Source organism: Canis lupus, chromosome 3 (genome assembly GCF_011100685.1).
Source record: "Canis lupus familiaris isolate Mischka breed German Shepherd chromosome 3, alternate assembly UU_Cfam_GSD_1.0, whole genome shotgun sequence".
Lineage (NCBI taxonomy): Eukaryota > Metazoa > Chordata > Mammalia > Carnivora > Canidae > Canis > Canis lupus.
The window spans coordinates 59,496,343-59,509,080 of record NC_049224.1 but is presented as its reverse complement, the minus strand read 5'-3'; the positions used below and the strand labels follow the sequence as shown (position 1 = coordinate 59,509,080).

Below are 12,738 nucleotides of genomic sequence, written 5' to 3'. Positions count from 1 at the left end.
GAAACTGAGGCTCCGGAGGGCAAATGGCTTACAGAAGCCCACATGGCAAAAGCCAGAGCTAATGAAGAGCCCGGCAGTCTGGCCCCAGTGCTGGGCTCCACCAGCTGCTCCGCACAGCCACCCTGTCCACAGGCCTGGGGGGGTGGGGGGGTGGAAGCTCCCCACTGTGCACCCCAGCCATTTTCCAGGCCTGGGGAGGCTGTGCCCAGGTAGCGGTGTCCCCAACTCTCCAGGATCTGTAGCCAAGCCGGAAAGCCAGAGGCTGCCATGAAGGAAATCACTTTGTCAGCAGCCCATTTGCAGGGTGATGGGTAGAGATGGAGCCTCGTGTGTCTCTCCCAGATGAAATGTGTAATTTGTTCTGCAGGAAGGGCCCCACCCCCCACCAAGTGTATAGAATGGATGGTTGTACCTCCCTCCTCCTTGTGCTGGGCCCAGAGATGTTGCATGACCTTGGCAAGGCTGCCCAGCTGGTCAGGGCCGAGTGACCCCAGGGCCGGGTGGGGTGGAGGGACTGCCTGGCAGGGAAATCTGGGGGGTAAGACAAGGAAGAGCCTTCTGATGGGGAGGGCTGCCTGGACTCACACCTTCCTTCAGAGCCCTCGAGAATGGTCGTGGCTCAGGTGGGCTGGAGAGACCCTCTGAAGTTTATCTAGGAGAGATGAGAGAGGACACTGTGAGGCCTTCCTTCCCAGAGAACTGGGGCCGCAGGAGTTTTACTGATTTAGAAAAATAAAATGTATTACTAGCATCGGGTTTATGGCCTAGCACATAGTAGGATTTTGATACTTATCTGTTGATTGAATGTTTTCAAACTCTATTTGTGACCAAGGTCCAAAGACCTCTTTTCCTAATTAGCAGCTTAATGCCAAGATGAAGACACCCCAACCCCAAAAGACCTCAACTTGCAGCCCCCATTTCCACTGTGAGGACTCACTAAGGTCAAGGCATGGCAAGTCATTAGGCAGCAAGGCTCCACCACTCACCAGCCTCACTCAGATGACAGTGTCACACATGATAGCATTAAGCCTGGGGGAAGCATGTGCGAGTGGGGGACCCAGGCTCAGCATGAGGAAGTCACCCAGAGGTCCAGGTGTCTCACTTCCTCCACCACTCAGGAAGGGGAAGTGCAGGTAGGGGGTGGGAGTCTGGGCACATTGGAAAGGTGGGGAGAGAGCAGGGGAGGAAGAGCCCAGAGGCACCCAAATACACGAAAGAGGCTCACCCAACACTCTGGCTAGGGCCTCATGCCCTGGGGGAGCTGCCCGGCAGACATAGTTTTCCAGGGCAGGGCATTGACACAGGTACAGGCAGGTGTGTGGGGCAGGGACCAGTGGCACGAGTGCCATGCAGTGCAGAGTCAAGGACCAGGCCTGCTGCTATTGGGTTTTGTTGGCTGGGGATCCCCAGTGTCTCTGAGCAGCTCCCAGGCCTGTGATCGCTGGGGGGGAGGGAGGCCTGGGAGCTTGGGCACGGCCAGCGGTCTAGCAGGAGAGTCACAGGGCTGGCTGGGCTGTCCGTTATCGCTGGCTTGCAGCTTGCGGTTTGTGGGAGGATGCCGTGGGTATGTGTGACACTTGTGACCGACAGGAATTGGGGCCCCAGGCCTGTAAGAAGAGCTACAGTCAAGCCCAGAGAGGGGTGAGGGGCTTGCTCAAGGCCCTCAGTGACCCCTGGGAACCCTGGGGTTTGGAGTGCTCGGGCTGGGGCCCCTTCAATGCTGCTTCCTCTTCGGCAAAGGGACAATGTACCCTGAAGCCGCCCCAGGCTGGACCAGCGGCCTCTCCCACCAGGCGTTGGGGTGCCCTGTGCTGTCCCCAGGCCAGGCCTGCAGTGGGTCTCGATGAGCCCTCGAGGGGACAGTGGGACAGGTTCCTGTGGAGGCTCTTCGCTCTGCCTGGGGATCTGGAGGAGGAGGGACTGGGGCGATGGAGGAGGGGAAGCCACAGTGGTGGGAAGGTGGGCCCCAGACCCGGGAGTGAGGAGCCAGCAGCAGACTCGGCCCAGGGCCTTGGACGAGACGGGACTGCTGGGCAGGGCCCTGAGGGGGGGGGCATATGTCTGCATGCTACAGCTGAGGCAGCAGGGGTGTCAGAGCAGGAGCCCCCAGGGGCCCAGGAGCAGGGGCCCAGGGGACAGAGAAAAGCGTGTGCAGGGGGAGAGGAGGTGGATGGGGAAAGCTAGGCATGCCCACTCCGGAGCTTGTCCTCGGGCCAGGGGAGGAGGAAGCTTTACCTGCCTGTCACCAGCCTCCCTGCTGGAATGCACAGCTGGGGGCACAGGGCTGGGAGACAGAGGAGGACCAGCTCACCTAAGCCTTCCCGTCTGCACACTGAGGGCTGTCGTCCCCATCGGTGACTGCAGGGTGGGTGCGGGGAAGGCAGGGCCCGCTGGGTGGCAGGCCAAGGGCCGGGCCTCGTCCATCTCCTCAAACAGGTCCCCTGGACAGGAAGTGGCAGACCCAGGGTCTGGCTGAACCCCAGTAGGCCATGTGCCTGTCCCTTTACCCCAGACTTGGACACCTGTTGTGTTGAGCCCCGCCCCCACCCTCCCAACACCACCTGGGACTGCAGCACTCAGGGGCACAGGTCTCAGCAGGGCCTGACCCTGAGGCAAGCAATGCCCCCCCAACCTTCTGTGGGGGAGAAGAGGAAAGAAAGAGGCAGCCTGTGGATGTGATTTGCTTCTGAGAGTTACCCACTGAGGTGTGGCAGCTTCTCCTTTGCACTTCCGGCTTTGCTTCTTTCCTGGCCACACCCCCAGGACACCCCCAGGATGGGACCACGTCCCGCTGACTCTGTGTTCTGGCTGCACCACCGTGCTATCAGCTTTATAGACCCTATGGGAGGTACTGTTGTGATCTCCACTTACACGGACTTGGAACCTCATCTCCACCTTTCAGCAGGTACCTCAGTCTTCCCGCCCATAAAATGGGGCAGGTGCACCTACTTCACAGGGTTGTCCTGAACAAGGCCGAACGCCCGGAAAGATGCCCTCCCCTCCATCCCTATTACTAGCAGACATGCGGTCACCATCCAAGCGGTTACGTGGTGATGTCACTGCCAGTCACTGCTAGTTCAGTAAAGTGGGGCAACCGTCCCTGGCAATCCTCTACCCACATCGGTGACGCAAGGCTAGTGGCGGATTCTCAAGCAGGAGTTCCTTTCCTGGACTCTGTGCTCACAACAGTGCCTTGCCCATGATGCCATCCATCCACTAGCTGCTTTCAAGTTCCTAAGATAGCCATGCAGACACAGGCCCCCCGGGCACTGCTCAGCCACGTACCCCACGTGCCCAGAGTCTGCCAGGGGTGGCATCTGCAGTGACAGGAGCAGCAGCATTAGCCAGAAGAGCAGTGGCTCTACACCTAGAATAAATATTTCATTTAGGGAGAGGGCTCTAGGGGCACCTGTGGGGGGGGGCTCCATCAGCTGAGCGTCTGATTCCTGATTTCAGCTCAGGTCATGAGATCTCAGAGTGTGAGATGGAGCCCCATGTAGGGCTTTGCGCTCAGCAGGGAGGAGACTCTCCCCTCCCCCCACTAATTTTTTTTTTCCTAAATTAAAAAAAAAAAAAAAGAGGGCTTTACACCAGTTGGTTGAAAAGGACTAAGCTGTGATGTCATGATTCCTGGAGACAGAGCCCAATTTCCAGGTGACTACATGCACAGAGCAACAATCTAGCCCAGTACCCCCACCCTGCTCTTGCAGGTGTGGGGCACCGCTGAAGCAAGCAGGCTCACCACAGTCAAAGGGGGCCACAAGACACCCCTCCTATGGACCAGCGAACGCTCCCACGTAGGGGAACACCTTGCTGCACAAATACCCTCCAGTCCTGCCTCAGGTGGTTCCGGGAAGGGACTGCGCCCTGCCACCTCCATCCAATTGGGCGCTGCTGCCATACCCAGAAGCGAAGACTCAGGTTACACCCAGTCAGTGACAACAAGTGACACTGGGTAGCTGGCCAACTAGCTGGCAGACAAGGAGGCTGAATCCTTAAGCCTTGCTCCCTATAAACAATACACGTTTCAAAGGCCAACTCTACAGGGGCACCTGGCTGGCTCAGTTGGAGGAGCATGGGGCTCTTGATCTCGGACTGTGAGTTCAAGCCCCATGTTGGGCGTACAACTTTAAAAAAAAAATCAACTCTAAGTATATGGGTTCTAGAAAAACACAAAGGCGTAGTATCTTCATGCTCTTTTAAGGTGAAGAAAGCATTTAAAAACATGCCCACACATCCCCAAAACCATAAACAATAAAGAAGGCTAAAACATCACTGAAATGCTTCTGTGTAGAATCCACTTGTCCTCCGCTCCGGATGAAAGACAAATGCTAACCTGAAAATAAGTACTCGCCTCAAATAACCAACGCTGAGAATCAGCTTGCACATGATGAGACAAAGGAGGTCCGACTTCCAACAGAGGCCCTGGAGGACCTCCTGGTTCCATGCGATGCTGGAACATCGTGGTGTGCAGAAGGTAACCCACAGGCTGCAGCCTCCTCTTGGGAGCAACTATACCGGGACACACGTTTACAGGTGTCCGCAGAAGTGCTACTCAGAATGCTGAATACACAGAAAAGGAACACTCTAAATGCTGATCAGCGAGGAACCTATTAAATCTCTGTAACGGAGTAATAGAGCTATAGAAAGTTCCCTACACCTACAGTCACTGCCATGAAAGGACGTCAGAGTGAAGACCTATTTCTCAAGTTGCAGAAGAGCCGGTGTAGCATCACCCTGTGATACAGTGCCCCACAGACGTTCAGCTGTCTAGAGAGGCGCTGGGCACGAATGGTAGCAGCTACCATCTCTGGGTGATGGACACGCAGATGAGTTTTCCCTTATACTTTAAAAATACACTGAATTCTCTTTCTACAATGAAAATTGATCGTGTTAATATATAGAGACTTGTTTTCCAGAACAAAAGGATGAAGTTTCGTCTACACCTATAAACAAAACTGCTGTGTTTCTTGCAGGATTCAGGTGGGAGGTGGGGTGGTGGTAGTGGTATGTTTGAAGGAAAGTGACTCATTCATCAGCAGGTGCCCCCCTCCTTTTCCAGCAAAGCAGCATGCCAGCATTTTGAGCAATGCCTGTGCGAGCTAAATCCCCTTCATCCAGAATGATGGGACTTGCGCACCTCTATCTTATCCTGGCGCAGGTAGTTAAGACAAGGCCGAGGCTCTTTATAAATGATTCTTTGCTATGATAAATAAAGACAACCAACTGTTTTTCGAATTTTTTATTTGGTGTTAACTCCACAAGAAAACAAAAAATCAGTTACTCTGGTGTACGTGAAATCAGAACAATACAACCACGGGGAAAAAAATCTCAGCCCAGGAATGGAAAACGGATACTTCAGTGCTATGGATATGCAATGCGCTTCATACCACAGTGCGTTTCAGCGTTTTGCCAACTTTTTAAAAAATGCTTTTTCTTTATGATCATCCATTCACAAAACTAAAAACCACACTTTCAACTCTGTTGCTGAAAGCCTCAGGGCTTCAGCCACTTAGCTATGAAAACAAATAAATACATAATCTGGTAGTCCCCTTGCCCATTTATAATCCACCCCCACCCCCGTGGAAGGTGCAATGTCCTCCTGCCAGTGCGTAAGGAAGTCGGCACCCTTGCCACCTGGAGCCCTGTCTTGATAAAAAGCAGCTGTCCAAAATCAACTGAGCTAAAGGTTGTGTCTGAAATATATTTATTTGGTCTCTGCTACATAAGCAACGATTTCTAGAGTGATCGTCACTGTAGTGATTTTAGGAATTTACAACTTCCAATTCTTTTTTGCCCTTGCTGTTAAATTATATTTCAGTGCAGATGCTAATCACTTTTTAGGAAGCTCCCGGAAGAAAGAAAAATACATAAAACCTTATAAAGTCTGTAAATAAATAACAGCAACATAAACCTTACACGCACACACACACACACACCCGCACACACACATACACACACGCACACTCTTTAAAGTGTCAAAAGATGTGCTGTATAAAAACAAACCCTGACATGTGGTGAGATCCAAGCCAACCGTCCATCAGGTTTCTCACAGTGAGGACACACAGAACCCGGGGTGACTCCACAGCTTTGGAGTCATCTGTGTTCTCAATTACAAGATAGGCAACTGAACCCAGGGCTCAAAGCAAATCATACATTTCTCAGCCACTCCAGCTCCCAGCTAGTGAACTGTACAGGTGTACTGCCTGCCAAGATTCATGGTGAAGCTGTCTCGTCCACGTCAGGCTTTCCTGCCGTTCCTGGTGTTACAGACATGCTAAACTGATTTTACACATTAGGTTTTGTTTGTTTTTAAATAATGAGCTGGTTTAAAAAGAAAAACAATTTGGTTTTACCAACACTGCTCCTCGTAGCTTCACCTGCTGCCCAGTGGCGTGAAAACTCGAGGAGGCGGCCGTCCTGAGTGGACAGGACTCGCAGGAGATGGACTGGCTGCTGTGCCCCCACAGCAAGTGGGAAGCCAGTCCCATGAAGCCATCACACGGGTCTGGGAGAAATGATTTCTCTGCCCGCCCCCAACCCACCACATAGAACTTGCCCAGAACATTCTCTCAAACACAAAATGAGATCTATGCTCTACTAAATCACAGCCACAACGGCGGCTAGCTGCAGCAGCCAGGGCTTCTTCGGGGTGATGAGGTGGCCTTTACTACATGCCAAACCTTTGTTATTTTGAGTTCTGGAGGCTTCAACTCAACGGCGGTCACTAGAAAAATCATAATTTGCCACTAAGACCCTCACCACGAATGACCCCAAAGGGGTGTTTTGGCGTAAATGTAACTGCAACTTCAGAGGCTAGGGGTACACTCCTCCCCTGCTTTGCCTCCCCTGCTACCCTACACCCCACAGCCGTGGCTCCTCCAGTTAGCCAGAAAGTCACAAACCATAGTATCGTCCATGATATTTCGGGGGGAGAATCCTAAGATAGAAAACACAGTATTTTCTAAGTCTCTAAAAGCACACCTTGTGGTTCCTACGTCAAATGTACATGAGAGCTGATTGAATGAAGATCGTGGATGAGTCACCCATGCTTCCCTTTGGCCTTCAGAAAGGCCCCGATCCATTGCAGGGGGAGGTATTTATGTCCCAGTTCTGAGAGAACAAAGCCTAAAGGTTCCAAAGCTCGAGTCTCTGGAGAGCGGAAGTGGTTGCGGACACCGCGGTGCTAAGGTGACAGTGACCCGGCCGCCGCAGCAAGGACAGCAACCGCGGCCAAGATGCGGAAAGCAGGGATGCTTCTAGACAAGCACATGCACACCCATTCTGGATTTGACAACACAATCTAGTCTATTTCAAATAGCCAAGAATTCAACAGCTTGGAAAACAAAAAAATCTTCAACAGGATAGCTGTCCTCAACTCTAAAATAAGCAAGAAGAGAAAGATAACTGCTGATCTGAATCAGTTAATTGAAGAAGAAACCTAAGTTGTTGCTTTAGATTAACAGGCCTCACAAAAGGGTAATTTGCCATCACATATCGCTCTCAAAAAATAATTTGTACTACTCTGCAGGATTAGAGATGAGTTCGAGAAAAGAGCTCCTCTTCGCCCGGGTCCGCCCACTCGCCTCCGCCCTCTGAGCCGGAGCCCTCTGAGCCGGAGCTGGTGCTGGAGTAGATCTTCCTGTGGAAGCCGTTGGATTTTGCTCCGGCATCTCTTTCTCCTGCACACCTCGCTTCATAAACAGAAGACACCTGGGATTAAAGGAACAGTGTTCAACAGATCAAAAGCCAGACTTTTTTTCAGAAGGGCTATGTGAATACAGAGGTTATAGAGCAAATCACTGGCTTTCCTGGGAGAGCTGAAGAGTATGAAGCATCTCACAGCTTCAAAGCAAAACCCACCACACCTCAACTTCATGATCTGTGAAGGGTCCAAAGTCCTAATTCTGTATGTTCAATCCCTGAGACAAAACGTTCCACATGTGGGGGCTGCACAAAACCAACGTCCGGAGCCAACCATAGGTGGGGGCCAGGCCGAGCACACAGAAGCCACCAGGAGGTGGGCACAGCCACATCCTCCCCAGGCTCCCATCCCGGGAGAGCCCCCAACAAGCCAACTGACCAACACAGTTTCACGCTGCGGGGTACACCAGGTGATGTGGCCGACGGGGGAGGCAGAGACAGGACACACACACTTCAGACAGCTGTGGCAGGGAAGGGAGTTCTGAGAAGTGTCCTCACCGGAAGGCTAGAAAGCAAGCCTGTGCAAAGAACAGCCAGAGCTTGCCTGGGAGCCTGGGGGCCGGGCTGCAGAGCCAGAGTTCTAAAAACTCTTTATTGTGTGGGATTGTCCCCCACACACCAGATGGTCAGCATCTCTGTCCCCCCCGGACACTGAATGCAAATGGTAGCCCCTCCCTAGTCACAGTAACTACCAAGGCTCCCCCAGCCCAGGCAGAGTAAATTAGCAACACCACCCTCCCTACTCCATAGCAACTAGTAATGCTCCTCCCACCCCCGAAGTGATTAGCAAAGCCCCCTTCCCTCACAGTGACCAGCAACATGCCACCCTGCCCCCCAGCCAGTTAAGTAACCAGTGACGTCCCCCACAGTCACAGTAACTAGCAATGTCCCAAACCCAGAGTAACCAGCACCCCCCAATCACAGTAAGTGGCAGCACCCCTGTCCCCCAGTCAGAGGAACTAACAACACCCCCACCACAGAAACTAAGAACCCCCACCCACCTGTCCTCAGAGTAACCAGCACCCCCTAGTCATAGTAACAACACCCCCTACTTCCAAATGGCAGCACCATCCCTGTTGGGACCCCGAGGCAGCAGCAGAAAGACGGCCATAAGGAAGGAGGGGAGAAGAGAGGTGAGGCCAGAGGCACGCAGGGGCAGAGCACACAAGGCTTTTGTGGGCAGAGTGCAGTGACAAAAGGCCATTACGGTTAGGAGCGGGAGTCGCGGAGTCCTAGCTGAGGCTCACAGCTCAGGTCTGCACTTGGCTGCATGGCTGCATGGCCTTGACGACCGGGTCCCAAGTCTGTGCCGAATGGTGGGTGCAGTGACGGTACCTGTTGGGCGCTGTGAGGACTGGCAAGGGAATGCTCAGCCTGGGGCCTGGACAGGGTGTGGGCGATGGAAGGAGGTGCAACGGCTGACCGGTGGGGCGGGCAGGGCCGGCAGGGCCGGCAGACAGTGTGTGCAGGTCACAGAGGCCAGAGAGTGGCCCCCAGGCTGGGGTGTGGCAGCAGGGGTGGGGCGGGGTGCCGCAGGGCGCCATTCATCAAGGTAGGGAAGGAGAGGCCCGTGGGCGCCAACACTGTAGGGTGCTTTGGGGGAAAAGCCCTCATAGGACATGGAGAAGAGAGATGCGTTCCCTCTGACCCATCCACCTGCCTGCCTGATGGGGGCTCCCAGGCCTGCTGGGGAGGCAGGCCTGCAGAAACCCAATGCAGCCTGGTGCCGGGGCTGAGACCATGGTGCCACACTGGGCAGGGTCCATCCAGGGAGCACCCCAGATAGGGGGAAAGGCCTCTCTGGTGGTGCCCACTCAAGGGCTTCCAGGGGGAGTGACAAGGTCCGGCTGGTAGGCAGAAGTTCCCTGTGGCAGCATGGGGAAGGACAGACTGCGGGGAGAGAGGACAGGGGTATGGGAAGCCTTGGCAGTAAGCGGACGAGTTGGGAGGCAATGCAGGCAGGGGCTGAGGGCCACAGAGCTGGGTGGCCTGGGATGGCGGACAGGGGGAGCTCCCAGGGCTCCCAGGCTCCAGCCTGAGTGGCAAGGGGGACGTGGCCGTTAGTAAGTTAGTAAGGAGGACAGTCCACTTACCCTATTAAAATCTAACAGACGCTCTTCGTTACTGGGTATGTCTTTACCATCTGGACACTCTTCTATACCATTCTCTCCCTTGGCATTTGTATAACATTCTTAATCATTTTGAATGGAGAAGGGAAAAGAGGGAAAGGGGGGGGAGATTTCATTAAGACACGGTTATGAAACATACATTTTTGTTTCATTTTTTGCTGAAAAGTCAGATCAATCAGGTCTACCAACACTTTGGAGAGCTGAAGTAGTCACTTAAAGCAGACACAGTCGCAGCCAACCAGCCAGGTATGCACGAGCAAAATGCTATGCCAACTTAAAAAGTCCTTTAATAATCTGTTTATTAAGTTTTTTAAAAAAATAGGCCAGCATAACCAGACATGCCTGTTATCCCACCATGAGACATTCATTCAACACACACATATTCACATCTGTAATGGGGTAAGCCCTAGGAACACAGCATAATCACCAACAAGGCCCCAGCTCACAGGGGCGTACAGAGGATGGAGGGAGGCAGACGATGTACCATATGCGTGTTCATCTAACAAACAAACAAAGAACTTCAGACAGGAGGAAGTGCGGTGGGGAAGACAAAACAGGGTAAGAACCTCGTCCGTTCCCCCTCAACTCAACACCACACTAAAGTCCATCTTTTCTGTATCTGCAGAATAGGGAAGAGAAAGGAAGCTAGTGGTTTGAGTAGGTGAGCAGCCCACAGAAGGAGATGGAACTGGAAGCTGGAATTAGAAGGAATCAAATCAATCACTTAGTGCAAAGGTTCCCAGCCCTGGGAGCTTAAGGCAAAGTCTACGAGCCCAAGGAGCAGAGCTTGCCTGAGATCCCAACTGAACTGGTCTGGGTCAGGGTCCAGGGGTCAGCAGTTCTGTAAAGATCCCAGGTGATTCGGAGCCATAGCCAGGGCTAACACCCACCAGGCTTAATCTACACCAGCACCCCCCTGCCCTGCCCACCCACTCCCCCAGCTTCCCCTGCAGCTGCAGAGACACAAGGATGAGAGAAGAGACCGCCAGCAGACCTGATGTGGACCCTGGTTTGAATCACTGAGTGCAAGTCCTGTAACGACCCCAACTGAGCATCTGTTTCCCGGCGCCTGTGGTCCAGCTACCATGAGGCATTCAGTGAGATGACAGGCTACTCTTGTGTGATACCGGAGAGGACAGGACCAGCACTCAGTGACTGCTGTGCCCTCCTACCATTGAGTGCTGTGCTGGGCCCCATCATACTCTCCATGACTTCTAGCCCTCTCTGCCCGCCTCAGGACCTCAAAGTTAGCAGCTCAGGTTCATGACAATTACACGGGCTCTGGGACAACACAGACGTGAGTGGATCCTTGGTCCTGCGACTCACCAGTGATGGGGCTTAGCAGATGACCATCTCTCTGAGCCCCAGCTCCCCCATCTCTGAAACGAGGCAACCATCTGCCCTCATGGAGTCCTGTGCAAGTCAGAAGAGGTGACATGCATACAGCCTCAAGGATGGTGCTGGCACACTTGCTGCTAACCAAGAGCCCGGCGTGCTCATCTGCCCTGGGCTCGCCTGACCAAGCTCTCATGGGCCCCACATGCCCAGCTAGCTAGTTACCCCAGTTACTTCCTGCGCTAGGATATGCCCCTGGACATAGCCAGCTCCCACCCTCCTCCCGATCCCTGCACTTTCCTGCCCTTCTTTCAGAATTCTGTAAGTACAAAAGGAGTGTATGACGTCACAGGCCTTCGGAAAAGGCAGTAGGGATTGCTGACAACGCTCTTCAAAAGCCCCCTTCAGACAGTTCCCATGTGCTAGGTGAGGACCACGTACCAGGCCTGTGCTATGCACACTCCTCTTCTTAAGTACCTCCTCAGGGAGGCACTATCTTTAGCCTCTTTTTACAAATACAGACAATGGAGACACAAAAGGGCTGGTCACAGCCCCAGGTCCACCAGCTGGCCGTGGAGGCCCTGGACTCTAGTTCCATTTTGTCTCCTGGGCCTATAACTGTTACCTATATGGTTTCACTGCTTTCTCTGTTAGACTAAAATAACACCCACACACTTACAATGAGCCTTCCAAACCTCTAGAGTCCAGTGCGTGAGCTGGAGAGACCACACTCGGGACAGACCCATCATGGCATAGAGCACGCAAGGCCCTTAGGCTCTGGCTGCTTGGTTCCAGGGGACCTTGTCCCCACCCCACTCTCGAACCGTTCCCCCTTGCTAGCTACACTACAGGTACGCCACACACATCCTCCTTCTGCACCCACCAGCGCTAGTGCCTGGGCACCTCTCCCTGTAGGTAGCCCTGGATGTCACAGGGCTAGTGTCCCTACTCCCTCTGGTCTGTGCTGGGACATGAGCTAAACAGGAGAATGGGATCCAGTCAGCTGGCCTCTGCATTCCCAGGGCCCCGTACCAGGTAGGACTGTCGGCAACACGTGCTACATGGCCACATGTGTGAATGCACAAGGCCAGCAGGGGGCGGCATTTAGGGCTCAGGCTTCTAGGCCCGATGGGCTCCCTGCTGCAGGGTGCCCAGAGAAGCCGCCTCACTCTCAGCCTCCATCCTGCCTTACTGTAAAAAGGGAAGGCCCCCTTCCTTCCTTCCCAGGGAGGCCAAAAGCTTCCAGGTCAGCCCCTGATTCGGAGAAGGACAGGGCCTGTTATTAACCATCAGCTGCACTCTGGTTTCTCCCGCTGAGTGGGCAAGAGGCCACCCATTCTCCTGGTCAACCTGCTCTGAAGACCACACGCCCCAATGCCCACAGGCTAAGAGAGTGAGGCTCAGAACGTCACCATCCCCACAAGGCAACTGTGCAGGCATTTAAAGCACAGTTGGGAGTTGGAGGTCATTCCAAAACCTGGCTACCATTATCTATCCACTGAGAGTTTCTCTATTTGCCACTTCACAATAAAAAAAAAAAAAAAAAAGCATCGAGCATGAACCTCCCCTT

The 12,738-nt window shown here is 53.5% G+C and overlaps 1 protein-coding gene across 10 annotated transcripts in view; it reads right to left on the bottom strand.

Annotated features, from left to right (window-relative positions):
• Window positions 1-275: 275 nt before the first annotated feature.
• The window catches only part of KIAA0232 (uncharacterized protein KIAA0232 homolog), a 99,402-nt gene continuing 86,939 nt past the window's right edge, over window positions 276-12,738 (bottom strand). For 6 of the 10 annotated variants that reach the window (XM_038533075.1, XM_038533078.1, XM_038533076.1 and 3 more), the window contains 2 exons: window positions 9,798-9,895; window positions 5,228-7,713 (listed from right to left, as the gene is read on the bottom strand). In XM_038533075.1, the coding sequence (XP_038389003.1) occupies window positions 7,534-7,713; window positions 9,798-9,895 (278 nt within the window). In that variant the 3' untranslated portion in view covers window positions 5,228-7,533. Of the gene's footprint in view, window positions 653-5,227; window positions 7,714-9,797; window positions 9,896-12,738 lie in introns of those variants that run through there. The other 4 variants (XM_038533079.1, XM_038533081.1, XM_038533082.1 and 1 more) reach the window with 4 other exon arrangements.